The 26,536-nt window shown below is 38.6% G+C and overlaps 2 protein-coding genes across 3 annotated transcripts in view; one reads left to right on the top strand and one right to left on the bottom strand.

Moving 5' to 3' along the window:
* The window catches only part of LOC117325975 (tctex1 domain-containing protein 2-like), a 29,982-nt gene extending 12,144 nt beyond the window's left edge, over positions 1-17,838 (top strand). Inside the window, exons 1-2 of one of the 2 annotated variants that reach the window (XM_033882516.1) lie at positions 8,378-8,642; positions 16,251-17,838. In XM_033882516.1, the coding sequence (XP_033738407.1) occupies positions 16,318-16,926 (609 nt within the window). In that variant the 5' untranslated portion in view covers positions 8,378-8,642; positions 16,251-16,317 and the 3' untranslated portion in view covers positions 16,927-17,838. Of the gene's footprint in view, positions 1-8,377; positions 8,643-16,250 lie in introns of those variants that run through there. The other variant, XM_033882517.1, reaches the window with a different exon arrangement.
* A 1,145-nt stretch (positions 17,839-18,983) lies between these two features.
* On the bottom strand, positions 18,984-26,290 carry LOC117325974 (thioredoxin domain-containing protein 12-like). Its single transcript, XM_033882515.1, has 7 exons — positions 26,191-26,290; positions 23,640-23,700; positions 23,292-23,344; positions 22,896-22,969; positions 22,386-22,455; positions 21,428-21,511; positions 18,984-20,773 (listed from the first exon to the last, which is right to left on the bottom strand). Exons 1-7 carry the CDS (start codon positions 26,270-26,272, stop codon positions 20,703-20,705), a joined length of 495 nt encoding a protein of 164 aa, XP_033738406.1. The 5' UTR covers positions 26,273-26,290; the 3' UTR covers positions 18,984-20,702.
* Between the last annotated feature and the right edge of the window lie 246 nt (positions 26,291-26,536).

Genomic DNA, 26,536 nt, shown 5'->3' with positions numbered 1-26,536 from the left:
TGGTATAAACCATTCCGCGGTCTATAACGTTCAGGTCCCTGTGGTATAAACCATTCCGTGGTCTATAACTGTCAGGTCCCTGTGGTATAAACCATTCCGTGGTCTATACCTTTCTGGTCCCTGTGGTATAAACCATTCCGTGGTCTATAACTGTCAGGTCCCTGTGGTATAAACCATTCCGCGGTCTATAATGTTCAGGTCCCTGTGGTATAAACCATTCCGCGGTCTATAATGTTCAGGTCCCTGTGGTATAAACCATTCCGCGGTCTATAACGTTCAGGTCCCTGTGGTATAAACCATTCCGCGGTCTATAACGTTCAGGTCCCTGTGGTATAAACCACGCCTTCTATAACAAATCTGTATCAGGGATTTAGTCCGGGGATGTTTTGGGGCCCAGTACATATGTGGATTGTTTGCTCATAAAACATAATTTGTTTGTATATGTATATAGCTGTATCAACATTTCGACATATCTCCCGGAGATTGCGACGTTGATGTAATCCGTATTTGTTTTATTTTTTCATTGTTTCAATGATTTGGCACAAACCCAGTATATACAAACGTATTTAATTGTTTCTGTAGATTTAATTATTTTATTTTATATACCTTACTCTTTTCATCATCTGGGACATTGATTTGTTTAAAGCGGTCTCCGTTTATGTGCAGTCAATACATTATCGCCAGTGAAAGTACATTGTGGTGATGGATTGTGCTATTTCCACATCGATATTGTGTAAACATGTGGCTATTACACAGACCACAGGGGCCTGTAACAGATGAGATGTTGTTTATATTACTAAATAGTGTAATTTGAAGTCATATGAACTCATTACCAGGATCACAGGGACCTATAACATGTGTTATTTATAATACTAAACAGTGCATCATCAAGTTATTGAACAAATCACAGGGACCTGTAACATGATATTTATAAAACTAAATAGTGTATCACAAAGTCATTACGCAGATCACAGGGGCCTGTAACATGTATTTATAAAACTAAATAGTGTATCACAAAGTCATTACGCAGATCACAGGGGCCTGTAACATGATATTTATAAAACTAAATAGTGCGTCACAAAGTCATTACGCAGATCACAGGGGCATGTAACATCAATGATTTACAATAATAAAGAGTGTAACAACACGTTATAACCCCGACCACAGGGGCCCGTAAAGAGTCTCATTTATAATACTGAACAGTGTATGTCAAATCAGTATACACGGACCCGGACAGGGGCCTGTAACAGCAACAATTTAGTGTTACCCTATAAAATATTTAGTGCCATACAGTTATAATATCGAACTTTTTGTGATTGATGAAGTTTTCTGAATTATAAGATTGGTATTGGTATCGTTTTATACAGCTATACTCACAATGACGTTAGAAAGAACTTAATACATATGTAAGTTAAATTTTTGACCAATTACGAGATGCCAATTTCACCGGGTGTTGATTTAATCAACTTATACGTCTATTTATAGTTTGTGTACGCATTATGATATCGAAGTACACATCGACTTGATCAAATTATCATATCTCTACTTATGTAAGGAACTGTAAAAACCACATGTTTTACACTCGTGTGTAATTTGATTTGTTTAACAAGTGAATACTTTATAATATACACTGTACCCGAATGTACATGTACATCGTGTAGGCGTTTGATCACAGCGGTCTACCAATCATACTCAAACATTATTTACTTAGCGACACGGAATTACACGGTACCAGTTTCTACATCTAGTCATATTAAATATGATTAAAGATACCGTCCCTGTGATCTACTGAAGATATTTTCTATGATACAAATATTATCGTGTGAACTTTTATAACTTTCGGCTTAGACGTGATCATTCTTCAGTCCAATTAAAGGCTCACGTGGATCAACCAGGCTGTTTGTTCCTCCACAAAGAAGAGTTCCTGTTGCATTATACTGAGGTATAAGCTGTGCCGTGCATTCCATTCATATGTACATTTAGCACTAAGCATGATGGATACTGATTGCCTATCGATTAGTATTTGTATAAAACCGTACTCCGACGGTGTGACAAATCCCCTTAAGTTAGCTGTACCGTCGTCTCATACCTTTTCTTCCTCCGTGTTTTGAAGAGTTCCATTATAATTAAGGATTGAATCCCATTCGACGTATAATGATTCCACATAGTACATGTTTAATGATTAACATAATTTCTTTTCAGCTATTTATTTATTTATTTTTATTGAGAAGTATTTTGTGACAAATAACATCACGGGGTTATTAACGGTGTACCCACCGGGCACCTGTTCTCACAGCACCACGGACTTGTATGATACACATTAGTCTCGATTCCATATAGAACATTGCTAGACACAGATTTGTAGGTAAAATTAATCAAAATCAGTCACGGAATTCCTTTATCCTTACAAACAGGTGCTGTTAGACATTGCAATGGTGTCACATTAAGAAAGCGGCGTCCACAAAATTGTAATTACGTCCGAAATAAAAAGGTTCTGTTAGGGATATCCCATGATGTAACTTCAATGTAGATTTGTTTTTATTTTGTCGAGAAATGAAGTGTTGTCATGACGTAGTTTGTATCTATATACTCCAGGATGGCTGAACAGTCACAGTAACTATTTAAAACATATCAGCCCCCACCTCCACGTTCCACAGAACATTACCACCTCTCGGTCTCATATAACACCAAATTAAAATTAGAATTTCATCATCCAATTTTAATGAGATTACATTTAACACATATCCCTATGGTCCTATATAACACATATATCTGTCAAACTTTGATAGACGGCGAATTAACAAACACTGACAGAAAATATCTACCCTCATATATCATTATTGTATACATTTTCTTTATCGCATATATAAGCCGTGTGAAGAACCGGGAACATATTGACACGGGGTCTCATTGTAGTAGCTGGTGGCTACCTCAATGAAAAAAAACCACATGAGACATAGTGTTTGCTATCTAGACGAACTTGAGTAAACTGTTTTGTACAAGGACAAGACTAAGCTAACACAGGACGGTCCTTTACCATTGTACAGGACGACAACACAGGACGGTCCTTTACCATTGTACAGACCGACAACACAGGACGGTCATTTACCATTGTACAGGACGCAACACAGGACGGTCCTTTACCATTGTACAGGACGACAACACAGGACGGTCCTTTACCATTGTACAGACCGACAACACAGGACGGTCCTTTATCATTGTACAGGACGCAACACAGGACGGTCCTTTACCATTGTACAGGACGACAACACAGGACGGTCCTTTACCATTGTACAGACCGACAACACAGGACGGTCCTTTATCGTTGTACAGGACGCAACACAGGACGGTCCGTTACCATTGTACAGGACGACACCACAGGACGGTCCTTTACCATTGTACAGACCGACAACACAGGACGGTCCTTTACTATTGTACAGGACGACAACACAGGACGGTACTTTACCATTGTACAGGACGACAACACAGGGTGGTCCTTTACCATTGTACAGACCGACAACACAGGACGGTCCTTTACCATTGTACAGGACAACACAAGACGGTCCTTTACCATTGTACAGGACGACAACACAGGACGGTCCTTTACCATTGTACAGCACGACAACACAGGACGGTACTTTACCATTGTACAGGACGACAACACAGGACGGTCCTTTACCATTGTACAGGACGACAACACAGGACGGTCCTTTACCATTGTATAGGACGACAACACAGGACGGTCCTTTACCATTGTACAGGACGACAACACAGGACGGTCCTTTACCATTGTACAGGACGACAACACAGGACGGTCCTTTACCATTGTACAGGGCGACAACACAGGATGGTCCTTTACCATTGTACAGACCGACAACACAGGACGGTCCTTTACCATTGTATAGGACGACAACACAGGACGGTCCTTTACCATTGTACAGGACGACAACACAGGGCGGTCCTTTACCATTGTACAGGACGACAACACAGGGCGGTCCTTTACCATTGTACAGGACGACAACTCAGGACGGTCCTTTACCATTGTACAGGACAACACAGGACGGTCCTTTACCATTGTACAGGACGACAACACAGGACGGTCCTTTACCATTGTACAGCACGACAACACAAGACGGTCCTTTACCATTGTACAGCACGACAACACAGGACAGTCCTTTACCATTGTACAGCACGACAACACAGGACGGTCCTTTACCATTGTACAGGACGACAACACAGGACGGTCATTTACCATTGTACGCGTACTTTGCTTGTTTTGCACCGTTATTTATCGACGATAGGTCAGCCTACACAAAATGGATGACCAGTAATGAAAGAAAAACATAATACCACTAGATAATTTCCTGGCTATGTACCTGTATCGTCCACGCCCCATTAATGTGACCCCCTACAAACCCTACCACGTAGATATCTTAACGACAGCTAGTTTTAATTATCTTTTGTATAGAATTTATAAAAATAATAATAATAAAATGTTTGAATTTGTTTACAAGCGGCAAAGTTCTAAAATCAGTAAAATTAATGTGGATGCAGTACCGTTATGGATACTGGGATGTGTCCATCCACGGACAGGATCATTTTCACGATACCATTTGTGACTGTGAATTTATGAGTTTTTTCAAACGAATCCGAACTGTAAATAAGTAATTGAAATCGTCTTCTTATTAAGAGTTATAAAGGAGATTTCACTTTGTCATATAGATGTATGGGGTTTCACGATACCCTAACTGTAATGTTAATAACTAAGTTCTATATAATTCTACATATATACTAGTAAACTAAAGAGTTTCACACTGTGATTATAGAGCTCTAAAGGAGTTGTGTATAATGACATACAGAAATCACAAAAAACTTCGAAATTGATATTTTATCATAAAGGATTTATTTAATTAAAATAATGTTTTATGATCTCAGCCCTAACTATGCATATTTGAACAGGGGGTGAGGAGCATCACGCAAAAACGAAAGCGAAAATTGAAATATTTCACAAAATACATTATATACATTAACAGGTGGTTTATAAGGCTGCTGACTGTATATACATATCCAGCGGTTACTTTATCAAGTCCATTGTTCAGTAAACACATGTAATAAAATTTAAATGGTTTTTAATGTGTAGTGTTAAAGTTTATGATAACTAAACAGTGAGGCGGGTGTAACGGGGTCCGTCACGTGATCGTAACACCGGGGTGCTGAGTTAGGGATATTATTAATATACTGTATCGATATCCCAGCCTGGCCACATCAGGTTTCAACATGTCGGTAGACACGCAGTGTGCTTGTTTACCTTATTTGAATATTAAAACAAAATTTGCTAATCAAGTGTAAATTTGGGACTCATATGAATAAGTAATCGCAGATTCAAGAGAGTACACACCCTACTTGACTTCTGTAACCAAACACTTGATAAATTATCATAAAACTCACTGGTTAAGGAAACAATACACATACCATAAACTGTACCAAAACTGACTGAATCGTAACAATACACTAGTTTACAGTGGGCTATGCGAGGATCTTAATGATGGAGACACTATGTATAAACAGTGTTTAAAGTAACTCACGGGATGTCATAACTGTATCGAATTAAAATCGCCTGACTCATGGCAAACTACGGATATATTGTAACTAAATCACCTGACTCATGTCAAACTACGGAGATATTGTAATAAAATCACCTGACTCGTGAGACACTACGGATATATTGTAATAAAATCGCCTGACTCATGGCAAACTACGGATATATTGTAACTAAATCGCTTGACTCGTGAGACACTACGGATATATTGTAATAAAATCGCCTGACTCATGAGACACTACAGATATATTGTAATAATATCGCCAGACACATGAGACACTACGGATATATTGTAATAAAATCGTCTGACTCATGAGACACTACGGATATATTGTAACGAAATCACCTGACTCGTGAGACATTACGGATCCATTGTAATAAAATCGCCTGACTCATGAGACACTACGGATATATTGTAACGAAATCGCCTGACTCGTGAGACACTATGGATATATTGTAATAAAATCGCCTGACTCATGAGACACTACGGATATATTGTAATAAAATAGCCTGACTCGTGAGACACTACGGATATATTGTAATGAAATCGCCTGACTCGTGAGACACTATGGATATATTGTAATAAAATCGCCTGACTCATGAGACACTACGGATCCATTGTAATAAAATCGCCTGACTCGTGAGACACTACGGATATATTGTAACGAAATCGCCTGACTCGTGAGACACTACGGATATATTGTAATAAAATAGCCTGTCTCATGAGACACTAAGGATATATTGTAACGAAATCACCTGACTCATGAGACACTACGGATATATTGTAATAAAATCGCCTGACTCGTGGGACACTACGGATATATTGTAATAAAATCGTCTGACTCATGAGACACTAAGGATATATTGTAACGAAATCGCCAGACTCGTGGGACACTACGGATATATTGTAATAAAATCGCCTGACTCGTGGGACACTACGGATATATTGTAATAAAATCGCCTGACTCATGAGACACTAAGGATATATTGTAACGAAATCGCCAGACTCGTGGGACACTACGGATATATTGTAATAAAATAGCCTGTCTCATGAGACACTAAGGATATATTGTAACGAAATCGCCAGACTCGTGGGACACTACGGATATATTGTAATAAAATCGCCTGACTCATGAGACACTGTTCATGTATCGTAATAACTCATCTAGTTCAATTCAATACCTTATGTTAGATAATTATATGTACAGGTGTCAAGTTGGGAAATGTATAGCTAGTAGCCGTCATTATCATTATCATTCTCTTTATTTCCTCCAAATAATGCAGATTTCATTAACAGAATAACAGTATATCAGATATACACGTCTCTGATTCAGATGAGGATCATATAAATGTACATAGTTATTTTACAAGTGAGAAAAACATTGGATAAAGATCTAGGCGACAATCGCTTGTTTAAGTGTCCGTTACCTATAGTATTACCTATGGAGGACACCTCGCCTATACATATGACAAGTTAACAACTTAATGCGATACTCCGGTACGAACGAGTTATATAAATTATGGATGTGAATTTAAATCTATCTTGAAAGAATCGTTTCGTCATAATTTATGGAAGTCTCACAAACCTATATCGGTCATTAATGGTGACGTTTTATTTGAATAATCCTCTACAAAGAGATTTAAAGCAAACACAGACAAAATGTGCAAACAGTGATACCCATGTCCCACATCTATATGAGTTGTGTGAGGCTCTTATATAACAAATATGGCAGCTCAGCGATTGGTCTCAATATACGACTATGAGACAAATGCGATACAAAATTTATAAATATTTGAATAGGACTGTCAAACTATTCGTAACCACACTGGCAGTAGGTATACAATTATCATTTTTCTACATTTTATCCCGGTTTTTGAAGTTATCCATCTTTACATCAGCGAAATGTTTGCTTCTTATGTAGTCTTGTGTTATGTGAAACAAGAGACGATGTGCAAGAATGAAGTTGATTATTTTTCAATGTCATTTCACCTGGTAGCCATTATATATGAATTAATGTTGTGTTATGGTCATGCCTAATGCCAATAGAGCATTTAATTCCTTGTCACTTTACCGCCGCTTGTTTCGAAGGAACAAACAGGCATAGTGATGGTCACTAGTTTCGGCCATCTCGCTTTGACAGTGCGACAACGCGACAAAAAATTATGAGCCAATGTGACAACGCGCCATTACAATGAGCTTTTAATCTATTAGCCCCTGTATATTTCATTTATCCTTCTTTTTATTTTATTTTTTCACGGCTTTCAGAAAAGAGCCGTATTTATAGGAATACAATTACCGGCATGGCGTTTAGTATTTAGCTTGTTGGACTGTAGTCAAACTTAGATTTTATGCCAAAATCTATCTCCAATTACGTTTTGGCGCAACTGTTAAAATTCCATATTTGTAATGTGACGACAGGTTGCAAAGAGATCAAACTTGCAAAAAATCACGGGTTGTTGATTATATTTATAAAAAAAAACCCAACATTTTTCTAATAGACAAACTGAATTCTATAGTGGTTGTGAAAATATAAACCCCCATGCTATCTTCTAATCGGTCATTCTGTATTTTGTAAAGTACATACAGACTTGTTTACAAACGGATAGCTAGTTTTACGAGTCAATTTGATTGAAGAACAATGGCGTGACCCCTGGGGAACCTGACACGACAATTGTTGTGCAGATTTAAACTACAAACAATGAAGATGTTCTCGATATTCTACTGTCTTATCTTTAAATACCGAATACCTGTGTGAATTGTCAACAAACACTGACCTATAGTTAGGTTAGAACAACAACCACCCTCCCCAGAACAAGTACGTCTTCGTTCAGGACGGAATTCAGAACGTACGCCTTTAAGGAGTAGAACATTTGACTCAACAGTGATGTTTATTGGAAACTAGCCACTAGACTGTATCGAGACACACCTGTATATTATCGGGATATGTATAGAGAAACACAGTTCATTAAATATAACAAAAATTACAATTAATCAATACGGAGAACATTTTTAATCGGGAAAGGAAAGCGGACGAAAAAAAATGTGAGTATTTTTCATTGATTTCCATGAATTATTGATTAAGTGGTATAAGCACGTGTAATCTTTCTCTGACAGATAATGCTCTGGGGTCCAACAGACTCGGAATCGGTCAGGTATAGAATTATCAAAGTTGCTGGATATATTGATATAAAATAGTGAGACATGATACCTGAAAACCGCCCCGAGGTTTGACGTAACAACTACTACATTGTGTTAGATTGGTTGGCCGACAATTAGTCTGAGCTGAAGGAACCACTATCCGTATTATGTAATTTTAAATTAAATACTCGACGATCTACTCGTCGAAGAATTACATTGACTTCGATCTGATTCTTTTAATATTGCGTTCAAATTTATGTTTGTTAATTAGCATTTTTAACAGACAATTTGGGGTCAAGACGTCCTTTTTCTAACCATCCTGTCGTTAACACAGACGAAGTCTTGAGTTAAACTTTCCAATTTGAAGATAATTTTAAGCATGTGACGGGAGTTAAGAGGGGGTGGTAGTTTCGAATGTGGACTTTGCCCCACGTGTGTCTAGTGGATCTGTGTACCGGGTTATTGGTGTAGAAAGTGTCTAGTGGATCTGTGTACCGGGTTATTGGTGTAGAAAGTGTCTAGTGGATCTGTGTACCGGGTTATTGGTATAGAAAGTGTCTAGTGGATCTGTGTACCGGGTTATTGGTGTAGAAAGTGTCTCTGTGGGTCTGTGTACCGGGTTATTGGTGTAGAAAGTGTCTCTGTGGGTCTGTGTACCGGGTTATTGGTGTAGAAAGTGTCTCTGTAGATCTGTGTACCGGGTTATTGGTGTAGAAAGTGTCCCTGTGGATCTGTGTACCGGGTTATTGGTGTAGAAAGTGTCTCTGTGGATCTGTGTACCGGGTTATTGGTATAAAAAGTGTCTCTGTAGATCTGTGTGTACCGGGTTATTGGTGTAGAAAGTGTCCCTGTGGATCTGTGTACCGGGTTATTGGTATAGAAAGTGTCTGTGGATCTGTGTACCGGGTTATTGGTGTAGAAAGTGTCTAGTGGATCTGTGTACCGGGTTATTGGTGTAGAAAGTGTCTCTGTAGATCTGTGTGTACCGGGTTATTGGTGTAGAAAGTGTCTCTGTGGATCTGTGTACCGGGTTATTGGTGTAGAAAGTGTCCCTGTGGATCTGTGTACCGGGTTATTGGTGTAGAAAGTGTCTCTGTAGATCTGTGTGTACCGGGTTATTGGTGTAGAAAGTGTCCCTGTGGATCTGTGTACCGGGTTATTGGTATAGAAAGTGTCTCTGTGGATCTGTGTGTACCGGGTTATTGGTGTAGAAAGTGTCTCTGTGGATCTGTGTACCGGGTTATTGGTGTAGAAAGTGTCTCTGTAGATCTGTGTACCGGGTTATTGGTGTAGAAAGTGTCCCTGTGGATCTGTGTACCGGGTTATTGGTGTAGAAAGTGTCCCTGTGGATCTGTGTACCGGGTTATTGGTGTAGAAAGTGTCTCTGTGGATCTGTGTACCGGTTAATTGGTGTAGAAAGTGTCTCTGTGGATCTGTGTACCGGGTTATTGGTGTAGAAAGTGTCTCTGTAGATCTGTGTACCGGGTTATTGGTGTAGAAAGTGTCCCTGTGGATCTGTGTACCGGGTTATTGGTGTAGAAAGTGTCTAGTGGATCTGTGTACCGGGTTATTGGTGTAGAAAGTGTCTCTGTGGGTCTGTGTACCGGGTTATTGGTGTAGAAAGTGTCTCTGTAGATCTGTGTACCGGGTTATTGGTATAGAAAGTGTCTCTTTGGATCTGTGTACCGGGTTATTGGTGTAGAAAGTGTCTCTGTAGATCTGTGTACCGGGTTATTGGTGTAGAAAGTGTCTCTGTGGATCTGTGTACCGGGTTATTGGTGTAGAAAGTGTCTCTGTGGGTCTGTGTACCGGGTTATTGGTGTAGAAAGTGTCTCTGTAGATCTGTGTACCGGGTTATTGGTGTAGAAAGTGTCCCTGTGGATCTGTGTACCGGGTTATTGGTGTAGAAAGTGTCTCTGTGGATCTGTGTACCGGGTTATTGGTATAAAAAGTGTCTCTGTAGATCTGTGTGTACCGGGTTATTGGTGTAGAAAGTGTCCCTGTGGATCTGTGTACCGGGTTATTGGTATAGAAAGTGTCTGTGGATCTGTGTACCGGGTTATTGGTGTAGAAAGTGTCTAGTGGATCTGTGTACCGGGTTATTGGTGTAGAAAGTGTCTCTGTAGATCTGTGTGTACCGGGTTATTGGTGTAGAAAGTGTCTCTGTGGATCTGTGTACCGGGTTATTGGTGTAGAAAGTGTCCCTGTGGATCTGTGTACCGGGTTATTGGTGTAGAAAGTGTCTCTGTAGATCTGTGTGTACCGGGTTATTGGTGTAGAAAGTGTCCCTGTGGATCTGTGTACCGGGTTATTGGTATAGAAAGTGTCTCTGTGGATCTGTGTGTACCGGGTTATTGGTGTAGAAAGTGTCTCTGTGGATCTGTGTACCGGGTTATTGGTGTAGAAAGTGTCTCTGTAGATCTGTGTACCGGGTTATTGGTGTAGAAAGTGTCCCTGTGGATCTGTGTACCGGGTTATTGGTGTAGAAAGTGTCCCTGTGGATCTGTGTACCGGGTTATTGGTGTAGAAAGTGTCTCTGTGGATCTGTGTACCGGTTAATTGGTGTAGAAAGTGTCTCTGTGGATCTGTGTACCGGGTTATTGGTGTAGAAAGTGTCTCTGTAGATCTGTGTACCGGGTTATTGGTGTAGAAAGTGTCCCTGTGGATCTGTGTACCGGGTTATTGGTGTAGAAAGTGTCTAGTGGATCTGTGTACCGGGTTATTGGTGTAGAAAGTGTCTCTGTGGGTCTGTGTACCGGGTTATTGGTGTAGAAAGTGTCTCTGTAGATCTGTGTACCGGGTTATTGGTATAGAAAGTGTCTCTTTGGATCTGTGTACCGGGTTATTGGTGTAGAAAGTGTCTCTGTAGATCTGTGTACCGGGTTATTGGTGTAGAAAGTGTCTCTGTGGATCTGTGTACCGGGTTATTGGTGTAGAAAGTGTCTAGTGGATCTGTGTACCGGGTTATTGGTGTAGAAAGTGTCTAGTGGATCTGTGTACCGGGTTATTGGTGTAGAAAGTGTCTCTGTAGATCTGTGTACCGGGTTATTGGTGTAGAAAGTGTCCCTGTGGATCTGTGTACCGGGTTATTGGTGTAGAAAGTGTCTAGTGGATCTGTGTACCGGGTTATTGGTGTAGAAAGTATCTCTGTAGATCTGTGTACCGGGTTATTGGTGTAGAAAGTGTCCCTGTGGATCTGTGTACCGGGTTATTGGTGTAGAAAGTGTCTAGTGGATCTGTGTACCGGGTTATTGGTGTAGAAAGTGTCCCTGTGGATCTGTGTACCGGGTTATTGGTATAGAAAGTGTCCCTGTGGATCTGTGTACCGGGTTATTGGTGTAGAAAGTGTCTCTGTGGATCTGTGTACCGGGTTATTGGTGTAGAAAGTGTCTGTGGATCTGTGTACCGGGTTATTGGTATAGAAAGTGTCTGTGGATCTGTGTACCGGGTTATTGGTGTAGAAAGTGTCTCTGTGGATCTGTGTACCGGGTTATTGGTGTAGAAAGTGTCTCTGTGGATCTGTGTACCGGGTTATTGGTGTAGAAAGTGTCTGTGGATCTGTGTACCGGGTTATTGGTGTAGAAAGTGTCTCTGTGGATCTGTGTACGGTATAGAAAGTGTCTGTGGATCTGTGTACCGGGTTATTGGTGTAGAAAGTGTCTCTGTGGATATGTGTACCGGGTTATTGGTATAGAAAGTGTCTGTGGATCTGTGTACCGGGTTATTGGTGTAGAAAGTGTCTCTGTGGATCTGTGTACCGGGTTATTGGTGTAGAAAGTGTCTCTGTGGATCTGTGTACCGGGTTATTGGTGTAGAAAGTGTCTCTGTAGATCTGTGTGTACCGGGTTATTGGTGTAGAAAGTGTCTCTGTGGATCTGTGTACCGGGTTATTGGTGTAGAAAGTGTCTCTGTGGATCTGTGTACCGGGTTATTGGTGTAGAAAGTGTCTCTGTGGATCTGTGTACCGGGTTATTGGTATAGAAAGTGTCTCTGTAGATCTGTGTGTACCGGGTTATTGGTGTAGAAAGTGTCTCTGTGGATCTGTGTACCGGGTTATTGGTGTAGAAAGTGTCTCTGTGGATCTGTGTACCGGGTTATTGGTATAGAAAGTGTCTGGATCTGTGTACCGGGTTATTGGTGTAGAAAGTGTCTCTGTGGATCTGTGTACCGGGTTATTGGTGTAGAAAGTGTCTCTGTAGATTTGTGTACCGGGTTATTGGTGTAGAAAGTGTCTCTGTGGATCTGTGTACCGGGTTATTGGTATATAAAGTGTCTCTGTGGATCTGTGTGTACCGGGTTATTGGTGTAGAAAGTGTCTCTGTGGATCTGTGTACCGGGTTATTGGTGTAGAAAGTGTCTGTGGATCTGTGTACCGGGTTATTGGTGTAGAAAGTGTCACTGTGGATCTGTGTACCGGGTTATTGGTGTAGAAAGTGTCTCTGTGGATCTGTGTACCAGGTTATTGGTGTAGAAAGTGTCTCTGTGGATCTGTGTACGGGGTTATTGGTGTATAAAGTGTCTCTGTGGATCTGTGTACCGGGTTATTGGTATAGAAAGTGTCTCTGTAGATCTGTGTGTACCGGGTTATTGGTGTAGAAAGTGTCTCTGTGGATCTGTGTACCGGGTTATTAGTATAGAAAGTGTCTCTGTGGATCTGTGTACCGGGTTATTGGTGTAGAAAGTGTCTCTGTGGATCTGTGTACCGGGTTATTGGTGTAGAAAGTGTCTCTGTGGATCTGTGTACCGGGTTATTGGTGTAGAAAGTGTCTCTGTGGATCTGTGTACCGGGTTATTGGTATAGAAAGTGTCTCTGTAGATCAGTGTGTACCGGGTTATTGGTGTAGAAAGTGTCTCTGTGGATCTGTGTACCGGGTTATTGGTGTAGAAAGTGTCTCTGTGGATCTGTGTACCGGGTTATTGGTATAGAAAGTGCCTGGATCTGTGTACCGGGTTATTGGTATAGAAAGTGTCTCTGTGGATCTGTGTACCGGGTTATTGGTGTAGAAAGTGTCTCTGTAGATTTGTGTACCGGGTTATTGGTGTAGAAAGTGTCTCTGTGGATCTGTGTACCGGGTTATTGGTATATAAAGTGTCTCTGTCGATCTGTGTACCGGGTTATTGGTGTAGAAAGTGTCTCTGTAGATCTGTGTACCGGGTTATTGGTGTAGAAAGTGTCTCTGTGGATCTGTGTACCGGGTTATTGGTATAGAAAGTGTCTCTGTGGATCTGTGTACCGGGTTATTGGTATAGAAAGTGTCTCTGTGGATCTGTGTACCGGGTTATTGGTGTAGAAAGTGTCTGTGTGGATCTGTGTACCGGGTTATTGGTGTAGAAAGTGTCTGTGTGGATCTGTGTACCGGGTTATTGGTGTAGAAAGTGTCTCTGTGGATCTGTGTACCGGGTTATTGGTATAGAAAGTGTCTCTGTGGATCTGTGTACCGGGTTATTGGTGTAGAAAGTGTCACTGTGGATCTGTGTACCGGGTTATTGGTATAGAAAGTGTCTGTAGATCTGTGTACCGGGTAATTGGTGTAGAAAGTGTCTGGATCTGTGTACCGGGTTATTGGTGTAGAAAGTGTCTGTGGATCTGTGTACCGGGTTATTGGTATAGAAAGTGTCTCTGTGGATCTGTGTACCGGGTTATTGGTATAGAAAGTGTCTCTGTGGATCTGTGTACCGGGTTATTGGTATAGAGAGTGTCTGTGGATCTGTGTACCGGGTTATTGGTATAGAAAGTGTCTGTGTGGATCTGTGTACCGGGTTATTGGTATAGAAAGTGTCTGTGGATCTGTGTACCGGGTTATTGGTATAGAAAGTGTCTGTGGATCTGTGTACCGGGTTATTGGTGTAAAAAGTGTTTGTGGATCTGTGTGTACCGGGTTATTGGTGTAGAAAGTGTCTGTGTGGCCTAACGTTTGAAATATGTTGATATATATAAGTGTCTCTGTCCAAATTACAGGTACGGACGCTTCATGATGTGTCCTATCTAATCCAATAAAACTGTCACCAATGATATATCACACGTTCGATATGAAAACAAACCTAGCGACATTCAATGGGATGACTATACAGAGACACTCGTCTGCATATATTACACATTTGAGTGCCCGACTACCCAGAATTTAAGTCTTTATTACTCTACAACAACTGTGGTAGCCATGAAATCGGGCCTTTAATGTCCAAGTATTCATAAAATTCAATGTGACTGATCATTATGGTACCTTGGTTCTGGTGGCATTTTATCATTTATTGTGTTTTATCATCGTCATATAACATTGTGTATCTATAAATTGTCTGCACGTGAATGTCCCGGTTGACCTAAGTAGCAGGCCAGGGAACATCAGAATTGCCCGGATACTGTTTGATCTAGTGTACGTGTTTTGTACAGTAATTTCTCTATGTGCTGGATAATTAATTGTTTTGTCATTTTTAAATGCAGTTTTCAAAACAACATGTCATAGAAGTCGATATGTATATGTTGTGTGGCCACAGGGACCCGACACGAACTTCCAATCCATATCTTCCTTATTTTGATATGTACATGTATCATAAAATACGGATCGCTATTTGGGAATTCCTGTCAAGCCCCTGTGTTGGAGACTGCAATAATGTAGATATCATGAGTAGAGACGTCGAAGGCAGCAGTGTGTTCGTAACGTACCCGTGAGATTATAAAATAAACAGTAAATGTCTAACCTCTCGAATGCATTAACACGCTGAACATGCCATTTGAAAAGGTTACATAGCTTTTTTACCGAATTAATTAAAATTTTGGTCTTAGCTAACAGTATAATTACATATGAGCGAATTTATTTATTACGCACGTTATTTACCGTTGGCCATCTGTCATTCGTCCAAACGGGGTCCATTTGTTTTCAAAACGTAATTTCCATGAATTCAAGTTGACGCAATTTATGTTCGAGATTGCGATGATGGACTGTCTAAATATCAGAACCGTAGACGGAACTCTGATCCGTAACTAATCGGATAACATCCATATTTAGCCTTAAAACAAAGCCGTCAAACTTGTTTTGGCAGTTGAACATATAGACACAAATATGTTTGATCAATATCTGTTGTCAGTGTGTATTGTATTTGGCGTAAATAGTCTCGTGTTGATAAATAACAATTGACACGATATTATAATTGTTTATCTATATGTAAGTGGTTGGAATCTTTTTCTGCTATTTTTGTCCGTTCTTTGACCGAATTATAACAATACACTTCAGTGTACGGTATTTAAACAAAGAAACGGTATTTAAACAAAGAAATAAGCAATGTCAATGTAGCCGAATGCCCATTGGTGCATCTTGGTAGTTGAAGAAACAATATGTTGCTTCCATCCTGATTAGCCCGAAAGTATCATTTTTTTTTAGAATTGAAACTGTGAAATATCGGACACATTATGCCGTGCTACGGAAGCCCTCGTTATTCTGACAATAAGTTTACAGCCGAGAGCCACTTGCATAAAATGAAATATGACATTTTATGATGAACATTTTATCGTTACAGATAGCGTTACATAACACAGACAGGAGACAGACACAGACAACAGTGTACGAGCCGGACAGACATAGCCATGTCCAAATTAACGGTGGAAGCGCTGGAACAGCACCACGAGACCAACGCGCGTAGACGTCTGTCCGTCATCCACAAGGACGGGTCGGACAGCACAGGGCTCAACGTGACGGGCCCAAATCTACGTCGACTGTCCCGTCCCGATCACAGACTCAGCGTACAGTATGGCTACACGGGTCGACGGCCGTCCCAGGTCTCCCGGACCAGCATCTCCGGGTCGGTAGGACCAAAACACATCGGAATACCTATCAAGCTACAAAACACATACAGACTCGAACCTCTTCCCAAAGAAAAGTTTGACCCATCAAAAGTTAATACCATCATGTATAACGTTCTGGAATCTTACCTTGACGGCGAGAAATACGACCCCAAAATGTGTTCCAATCTCGCTCAGAACCTCACGGACGTTATAAAAAATCGCGTGAAGGAACTTGGTTTTGTGCGTTACAAACTTATATGTAATGTCATAATTGGTGAAAATTCCGCACAGGGCATGCGCGTGGCTAGCCGATGTCTTTGGGACGCCAGCACGGACAATTTCGCGCAAGCAAGCTACGCCAAGGGAGAGATATACGCCGTGGCCACTGTGTATGCAACCTATTTTGATTAGAGATTTGTTTTATTTACGTATTTTAACATAGTTAAACACATGGTGCCAAGGTCATCAAGGTCAGTGTGCAAGTACCATACCGTAACGTGTAGGGGAGGTAACCGTGTCGTACGAGGTTACAGGTGAAGTTCCAGCGCCCCTAGCAACGGTGTATGCTATATCAGCCGACCAGTAAGGTGTTGTCTTGAATGGAGCAGAGTAGAATAGGGACATTCAAGGCCGACGATCTTTGAGAAAGTTTGGCAGAGTGGGAGTTTTAAGTTGCCGATGACAATGTTGTAGGCGGTAGACAGGTATTGTGGCGTCACGACAGGGATCGGCGAATTTACTGCCGAGTGTCATACCTGTGACATGCTTCAGACACATATAAATTTTCAGTAAGGTAGTGTCATACCTGTGACATGCTTCAGACACATATAAATTTTCAGTAAGGTAGTGTAACACCTGTGACATGCTCCAGAAACAGATATAAATGTTCAGTAAGGTTGTCAGTCATCCAGGACCTCTCTGAAATGTAGTGTAAGGTACAAGCGATGATTTTTATAAGACTGTCCCATCTTAAGGGTGTATGTTACCTAGCTGTTCAAAGTGTTTTTTTTAAGTTCCACGCATTTGAAACCTGTTTGTTGCTTTAATAAATAGGAAAAAAATATAAGTTACTTGTCAGGAAGTGGTTAACAGCCGATTAATGTAGATATTATCAATGGAAGTTTTCAAAATGGCCATAACTAACGATAGGAAGTTAAACAATACAAAAAACAGATCCTTGAATTGAGGTTTTTTTAAAACAAATCCCATGTATGATGTTTATAAGGGGCATTGACCTCTAGTTACACGTTCATTTTGAGTGTTCATAGTTGTATATTGTGATATATCAGACTACCGTCCAAATTAAACTAATGTTGTAACCTATTGTGTATTGTTGTCATTTTATCCGATTGGTCCTGGTAAAAGGGATATTTTTCCTCAATTATTTTCCACAGCCGACTACAGGGACCCCAACAGGATGTACCATTGAACCAGCATGTGCAGGAAATGTATTGGCCAAAGTATAGCTGACCACACAACAAAGGGACCTTAAAATGTGTATAGACCAACACACAGTACAGGGACCTGAGAATTTGTATAGCTCAACATATAACACAGGCACCTGAGCATTGGTATTGCCAAACACAAAAGCCTGATAATTCATATTGCCCAACACACAACACAAGGACCTGATAATTCGTATTGCCTAACATAAAGCACAGGGGCCTGATAATTTGTTATAACAATGAAAATAATATTACAATATTTAGGTATTACACCAACGCTCCTGACACCCTATAAGGCATATGTAACATTGGGAATGGTATCTTTCCCATCCGTGAATATCGGGTAAGTTTAGATCAGCATTCAAAAAAAAAAAAATACTCTAGCACTGACAATGTAGCAAGTTCCTTATCTCAGAAGAAAGTGTAAGTTGTTAACCCTTTAACTAACTAAGGAAAATTGACATAGATTTACTTAAGCAGGACAGATATAAGAGGGTTTTTATTCATTTTCTGAAAATTAGATATTTGAAAAATATACATCGAAGTGTTCTTAAAGATTGTGAAAACTACAGAAGAGATGTCAGAAGGCAACATAGCTCCTGGAGTGGGTTGAAATTCGGAATTGTTTTTTAAAAGAAGGTCCAAGGTCAAGGTCAAAGTCAGCAGGTTCGCAAATGTAGTGCTAATTGAAAGATCTTGTCACAAGAAAACACATGTCAAATATAAAAGTCCCATTTCATACTGTTAACATACAGTGGGCAAGGTTAAAGTTTTTCAAAAGTAGGTCAAAGATTACGGTCAGGGTCTGCAACTGTAGTGCTAGTGGTCTTATCACGAGGAACACACATGTCAAATACCTAAATTATCTCCTCATTAGTATTGACACAACACTGTTTTATAAACCCTTTAACCTAGCTGTCAATGGATGAAGCTGACCCCGGTCCCAGGGGTACATCAATAGCTCCCCTGATCTTTGTTCCCGTGAGCTAAAAATGATGACAGTTCATAAAATCAAAACTTGGATAATTTTTTTTTGTTTTTATTGAAGTTCAAGATCCAAAATGAAAGACATTTAAAGCAAAGACAAACATTCTACAACACCTTTCATCATTCAGTCACTTCATAAACAGGGGAGATAATTCAACGAAATACATAGGACAAAACAATTTGTTCTTGTTGCGGAATGATGTAACTTTAAATAATGCAGAAGATACACAATGTACATTCGTTGTTCCATTAAATGCTTCCTGAATATATGCTAGTCTCACCTGAATCCTTGTACAGATTGAGTACATCATCAGCTGTTAACAACAGTTCAGAATTTTACATAACGAACTTGTGGATAAGTAAACCTATCACCGTTTTGACCAATTTTTTTTAGTTCTATGTAAATACTTTTACATAATTAATTTGAAAATGTGTTTTGAACATGTATGATGTCCATGTCCATTGAAAAAGTAAATGTTTATAACTGGATGTTTTGTACAAGGCTATTTGGATCTATACATTATGTTAATCAATATCCGTTGTGAGACAGATTATATCATACAGACTGGACAAAATCAGGTGAAAACATTATTTAACATAGAATTACCACACAGATTTATATCAATACAAGACTTCTAAAAAGACTTTCATAAATAAACAGGTCATCTCTAATGATACATAGTTCAGCCCTTTTCCAAGAGACACATGTTTACAGTAATCGTAAGTAGTAGTCTCAATTACAACACTAGGCATGACCTGTATGAAACATGTCTGATTTACCCAAATTTACCAAAAACATTTACAATACTTTGTTGATCAAGTGGTGGCAGTGTAACTGGATTGCATGTACTTACTTGATAAATAGGACCTTTGGGACAAAATTATTACAATATATATATATAGTCATTAAACCAGTGACCTCTGGTGAATGTATTGTTGTTGTGACCTCTGGTGAATGTATTGTTGTTGTGACCTCTGGTGAATGTATTGTTGTTGTGACCTCTGGTGAATGTACTGTTGTTGTGACCTCTGGTGAATGTATTGTTGTTGTGACCTCTGGTGAATGTATTGTTGTTGTGACCTCTGGTGAATGTACTGCTGTTGTGACCTCTTGTGAATGTATTGTTGTTGTGACCTCTGGTGAATGTATTGTTGTTGTGACCTCTTGTGAATGTATTGTTGTTGTGACGTTTGGGACATTGCATTACTTAAAGAGTAAATCTAATAGAAAATAAAGTAACATGCGAAACAAAAAAACTTCAGACACCATGAATGCTAATAAATACTTCTAATAATGATTGCAAAAATATAACATATTGTAAATGCATCTAAAATCAAATGGCATTTTTCTTAGGCATTTAAAGCATAGCAGTCACCTTACATCCTAAGCCAAATCCTGAATTAGCACTTGAATCAATACAAAGATGGCATAATTTTTATATCATATACCTGTAAAGTTTAAGAAAAATAAATGTGCGGTTCATTATGTTGAAAATTAAGAAGAACCTGATTCTGCTTGTATATTTCAAATTTTCAAGTGATAAATTCCATGGAGTTCAACTCGCACTTCTTGAAAGATAAAAATTTTAAATTCAAATTATTACAATTTTAAATGTAATATACATATATCAAAACCTAAATATATGTATACATGACGTTTTAGAATCTGAATAAGACACTGTTGCACTGTCAGTAGACTTTTTCACACCATTCATTCGTCCTGGATATTGTAAATCTCTAACGTTGTGTATCTCGTCATAACTCCTCATTGTTAGCTGTATCACCACCTCTTAATGAGTCCAATACTCCCTTCATACTCTTAACGACTGAAAAAAAATATGTTTATATATATATATACCATGAAAAACAGTATATACTCTACCTATAAAGACATGCTGAAAGCTGTGTTGAACACCAGGATTAAAGATAACAGAAATTATAAACCTGTGTTAAATTTTGTATTCCATATAATATATGTTGTGATACATAATATATATGTTCATCAACAAAAAAGTTTTAAGGAATGGAACTCTGAACTAGTCAATTACAACTCACAATTTCAATTATGCAAACCACTATTATCAAGGGAGGTAACTATAACCACACAGTGATCGAGATAACTAAAATCTGGTAAAATTCAGCAACAGTAAATTACCAGCCAATGTTGAGGATCATTGATCAATGTCCCTTATAAAAAAAATAAGCCCCAGCCCACAAATAAGTCCCCTTCTTCATAAGTAAGGTAAAAGTGGTTGACAAATATATGTCCTCCCCAAACCTCAATACTAAACTTTTACACTTGCGGAGGGTGCTTTTTTGAGGATAAATACGGTAATAAAAAACTCACATTGAGCATCAGAGTTTAACATACAATGTAGCTAAAACACTCTTTGGTAATATACCACCATACCAAAATAAATTATTATAGGCATATCATACCAGGGAAACACATTAATGTTTAAGGTCCCTAGAATACTTACTGTGGTCAGCACTGTAGTAGTAATACTTATATTGGCTATTACCATCCTTATTATAATGGTCATTTAAAACGTTCCCCTCAGTATCTGAAATGAAACAAGTCAATAACTTTAAAAATAATTTCTTCTGCAACCTATACTTCCACTGACATTAAGTCTTCCTTGGTACAATCAGTAGTCAAGTATATAAACAAAATTGGTTTCCATCGTACCAGAATGTTCATTTAATGTTATACACTATTAAGCAAGAGGAAATGTCTGTATTTTTATCACAATCTGACAAGAAACATTCTGCATATACAGTTTTATTTCATCCTTAACCAATTTCAGTTGTGTTCAATTTCATTTGCCTATAATTTCAGACAGATGCACATAAGTAATTTCACAAGTTCTTAATATCACACGTTCGAGGGTAGACTGTACTTGATAGCACCCTTCCTTACCTGTACATACTTACTAACTTACCAGGTACTAACAAAAACATAATCCCCTATTTCACTCATGACATGCTACTTGTGTTATTCTTGTAATATGTTTTAAACTTTAAAACTGTTATAATTATTCTTCCTTTCAATTTTATGCTTTTTGATATAGGATTTCAGATAAGACAATTTAAGATATTGTAGTGGAAAGATCTTGACACAAAACTATTATCACATTTTGTTAGAGAATGGATATGTTTGTAATAACATGCAGTAAAATCTCCCAAATTTTAGATGTACATAGGCCTATCTATTTTCGGTAGTGTCTTTATCCCTTAATATGGAAAGATAACTTCCATGTGCATTTATTCTAAAAACATCATTACCCTTTAATAGGATCATATCATCACTTCACTTGGCAAGCCATGGCTTAATTGGGAGATATTTTAACATTCCATATTAAATTTTATTAAGCATGAGGCTTAATCACACAGGAATGAGAATTTCTGTTATAGATGTTGTACATGTTGTATACATACCTAAAAAAAATATGCGTGGAATGTATCCGCCATCGGGTGTAAATTTGGAGTCTCCTGGTTCTTCATCATCCTAAAGTTAAATAATTAATTCATAATTTGTTTTGAAATAAACATCAAACAGGTACAAATCAAGAATTGTTGTTAGGACATTGATACCCCTCGCCAAAAAAATAGTTTATATTTCAACCAACAAAGGGCATAGCTTATGTAAAATAGCTTATGTAAAAAAACTTATGTAAAAAAGCTTATGTAAAGTTGGTCATCATTGAAAATCATAATGATAAGGATCACAACTACATTATGTCAGGGTATAACCCAATAAGAAAAATATTTGATGAAGTTTCAACAAAGGGGCATAACTCTCTTTATTTCTTTTTACTTATAATTAACTTTCATCACAGGCATGCTTTGAACCACAATCTAAATACACAAAAATAAGGATAGGCAGTGGTTGAAATGGAAACTTAACTGCATCCTTTATATTCCAGACATGAAACAAAGACCACTCACCTGAGAATTGACCATGACGAAGTCTTTACTGATTTCCTTTATAGCTGATGATTCTTCAAATTTTGGTTTTAAGGCTATAATGACAAAAGAAAGTGCACATTAATTCAATATTAAATATACAGAAATTCTAAAATCAATAACATTCTCACACAACTGTTTAATGTTTATCAAATCTGTGATCATATGACAGTTGTTTGTATTTGTTTTCCTTCCATCTTGAAAATTGACCAATCTGAAGTATAAATGTCAACTTTGAAACCTGAGAAATATCGTTAACACTCTTTAAAAGTCAAAATTTTGATTTTTAAATCAGTCTAAAAATATTTCATGCACAACTAGATACCAGACTGACAATGCAAGTGTTTATCAATATGAATATTAATTAAGCCTAATTACATTTGCAAGCTCCGCACCAGGATTTGTGAATGATCAGCATAACAGGCTTGTTTCTGAAAAAGAAAATGATACATAATGAGATAATTCTGAAAGTGTGTCTACATCTTAATGGAATATAGATTAGTGAAATATGATTCAGTTAGCTAAGACTGCTACAATTTAACTTTAACCTGTCATTAAACAATCTAGACAGCTGAATGCTTTTATTTTCAATGCAGTTAGACGAAAATGTTTGTAAATATATACTCGTCTGGAATCCAGGAATTATTGTTCTCTACTCTAAACAATCTATTTTTGTATCAGGAACAGCTCTTTATATGATATTCATTGATTGTGATGAAGACTTACTCTTTCTTTGCTTGAACCAGACCATCATCCAGTTTCACCCAGGCTATGTGGTCTCCCCATCCTAAAAAACACATATAAAAATACATATAGTAATGATAATCATTTAGACAGTCTACATATCAAACTTATGTAATTATTAGGTCTTAGATGAACCAGGTCCAGAAAGCAAGAGATAGATGGGAATGCTCACAACAACAGGAGTGTAGTATATGAACTGGCTCTAACACACAGTAGGCCAAAAATATGTACACACTACTTTATCAGTAATTTGCTAAATTCCTGTGTTATAACTTATTATGGATGCACTGTTTTTTTTTGCTTGCTGATTTTTTCATTTGTCAGCTGGTATATTTTGAGGCATTGACACTGCAGTAGATAGATGCTATTTATATCTCACTAAACAAACAGAAGGGCCAATGGGAGTTCTGTGTTATTGACATCAATCCAATTAAAACCAGATCTTCAATTCCACTCTGATTATCTGGAATCTAAAGTTAGGTTTGGTTTATTTGGTTTGGTTTATTTTGTTTAACGTCCTATTAACAGCCAGGGTCATTTAAGGACGTACCAGGTTTGGAGGTGGATGATGAAAGCTGGAGTACTCACGAGAAAAACCACCGCCCTACGGTCAGTACCTGGCAACAGCCCCACTTAGGTTTCAAACTCGCAACCCAGAGGTGGAGGGCTAGTGATAAAGTGTCGGGACACCTTAACCACTCGGCCACCGCGGAATCTAAAGTAAGAGAGTATTGGAGTTGTGGAATAAAATATACCCGGTATGGTTTTAATTGGATTGCTTCCTTGCTATCCAGAGCATTTTGGTACTTATTTATAAAGTAGTGTCTTGCTCGAGCTTAAGGACATAACCACATGAACAACACAAGGTGGTCTGTGATCTCATCATCGTGAGAAAAGGCATATCCACAACAGCACAAGGTGGTCATCTCATCATTGTGAGAAAAGCAATCTTCTCGAGGATCCAACCACAAACTTCAGATCTTCACCTTCATTACTTGACTGGTCTGATGTTCTATGGCATCAGCTTAGTGATGGACTGTCACTGATATTGCACTTTATTCATTGGTTGTTTCTTATGTTTGTTAGGTAAATACCAGGAAAAGGGCCTACAGAATACACTGCAGATGTCACCAAACACAACTATTAGTGAAGAACAGAACATCTGTTACTCCCTATTGTGGGTGACAGATGTACAATACTTTTAGAGATTTATAAATACGATCAACTTGTATATTGCTTTTCAGTCATATCCATGATCTGACCAAACACACTACTTATTATAGTTATATTTATTTCTGGTCTAGGTGTGTTAGACGAGACAGTCCATGATCAAATTTAAATCCTATAATAAACAGAAACAACCGCTTGCTTAAGCTTCCAGGCCTAGATACAACTTATTGTCTGCTGGCCTGGGTTTGTTGCTCCATTTACAGTCAGGGTAATTTTCAGGTGGGGCTCCTTGTTATAATTTAGATGAGCGTATACTTTAGCCTTTATTTTTTTTACAAATGAAACATAAAAAAGTGCAAGCTTACAGAAGAATCCTAGAGAGTACTCCGAAACCCATCTTCGCTAGCCAAGGCTTCTGATTACGTTACACTCCACGAACCCTTGGCGGATATAGTCGTGTTCAAACCGTCGCGCCCTGGAATCCCAGGGCACCCAATCAAATCGCGTTTTACATTCTGGCTTGGTTTCGCAGTAAACAAAAAATGCGGCACCCAGTACAGAGCTACATTGCCGACTATGTCATGGCATTTTACCTAAATACAAAAATCACAATCTTTGGGGGAACATTCGCAGTGTTTGATCAATTCATATAAGTCATTGATCACATATCTCATCGAAATGACACCAAACCTCGATGTGTGTTTGTAAACATCACCGATGAAGTAAATCGGTAACGCTTGTTTTGATTGGTCGAAAATTTCATGCGTGAAGGGTGGTAATTTCGAATCACCGCTAGAGGGCCAGAACTGACGCCTATATCTGCCAAGGGTTTGTGGAGTGTAACGTAATCAGAAGCCTTGGCTAGCGAAGATGTCCGAAACCATGTGATAGGGCAGGTGATCGTGACTCCATGCCTTTTCACATCTAAAGAATCGACCCCTTTGCAGTCTATAACTGTTATATGTGAAAGGCTAGTGTACTACGACTGTGCCTTTTTTCAAAAGAATATCTGCAGTAGGCCTATATAATATTTATAATACAAGTGCCTTTGATTTCAAAGATTTTTCTAAACCGTGCATTTTGAGCTTTAACTTTAAGTCGCTCACTCCAGGATCAGGGAGTTAATCACAGAATATGGCACGGACCATTTCAATCGGATGTCGGTTCCTTATCGGTTATCAAGGTAGCTAGACTATCGCTGTAGACAGTGAAACGAAGTAACATCAAAATGTAAGCCGGCTTAGCTAGCTAGGCGGGTATACGGCCTAGGGCGTGGGGAGGAGACCACAGAGTACACAGTCTGCAAATATTTATAATATCAAAAAATAATATAAGAACCAATGAAATAAACAATCAGTTATACCTCTGGCTAATTCGTTGGAAAACACCAAGGAAATGTGGCATGTCAAAAGGATCCACGCAAGCAAATTCATCTTGTCCGCCATAGTGTTGTCGTCACTCGTGATGTCTCGTATATAATTTCATTTATTTTAGAACAAACTAAAATACAGCTATTCTAAAACATACCATTACATATGATTAATTACTGGCAATGCAATAAAGGGATTTTTTTATCTAAACCAATTATTCATATGCGTATTTTGTAAAAAAATATTTGAGGTCATTAAAGTAAAATATTTATATACATTTTAAATAGCGCATTAAAAATGTCCGTCTACATTTTAATTCTTATTACTAAATGTTATTTT

The sequence above is a fragment of the Pecten maximus genome, chromosome 4 (genome assembly GCF_902652985.1).
Source record: "Pecten maximus chromosome 4, xPecMax1.1, whole genome shotgun sequence".
Classification (NCBI taxonomy): domain Eukaryota; kingdom Metazoa; phylum Mollusca; class Bivalvia; order Pectinida; family Pectinidae; genus Pecten; species Pecten maximus.
Note: the sequence above shows the minus strand (reverse complement) of the source record. Positions and strands in the feature narration are given on the sequence as shown.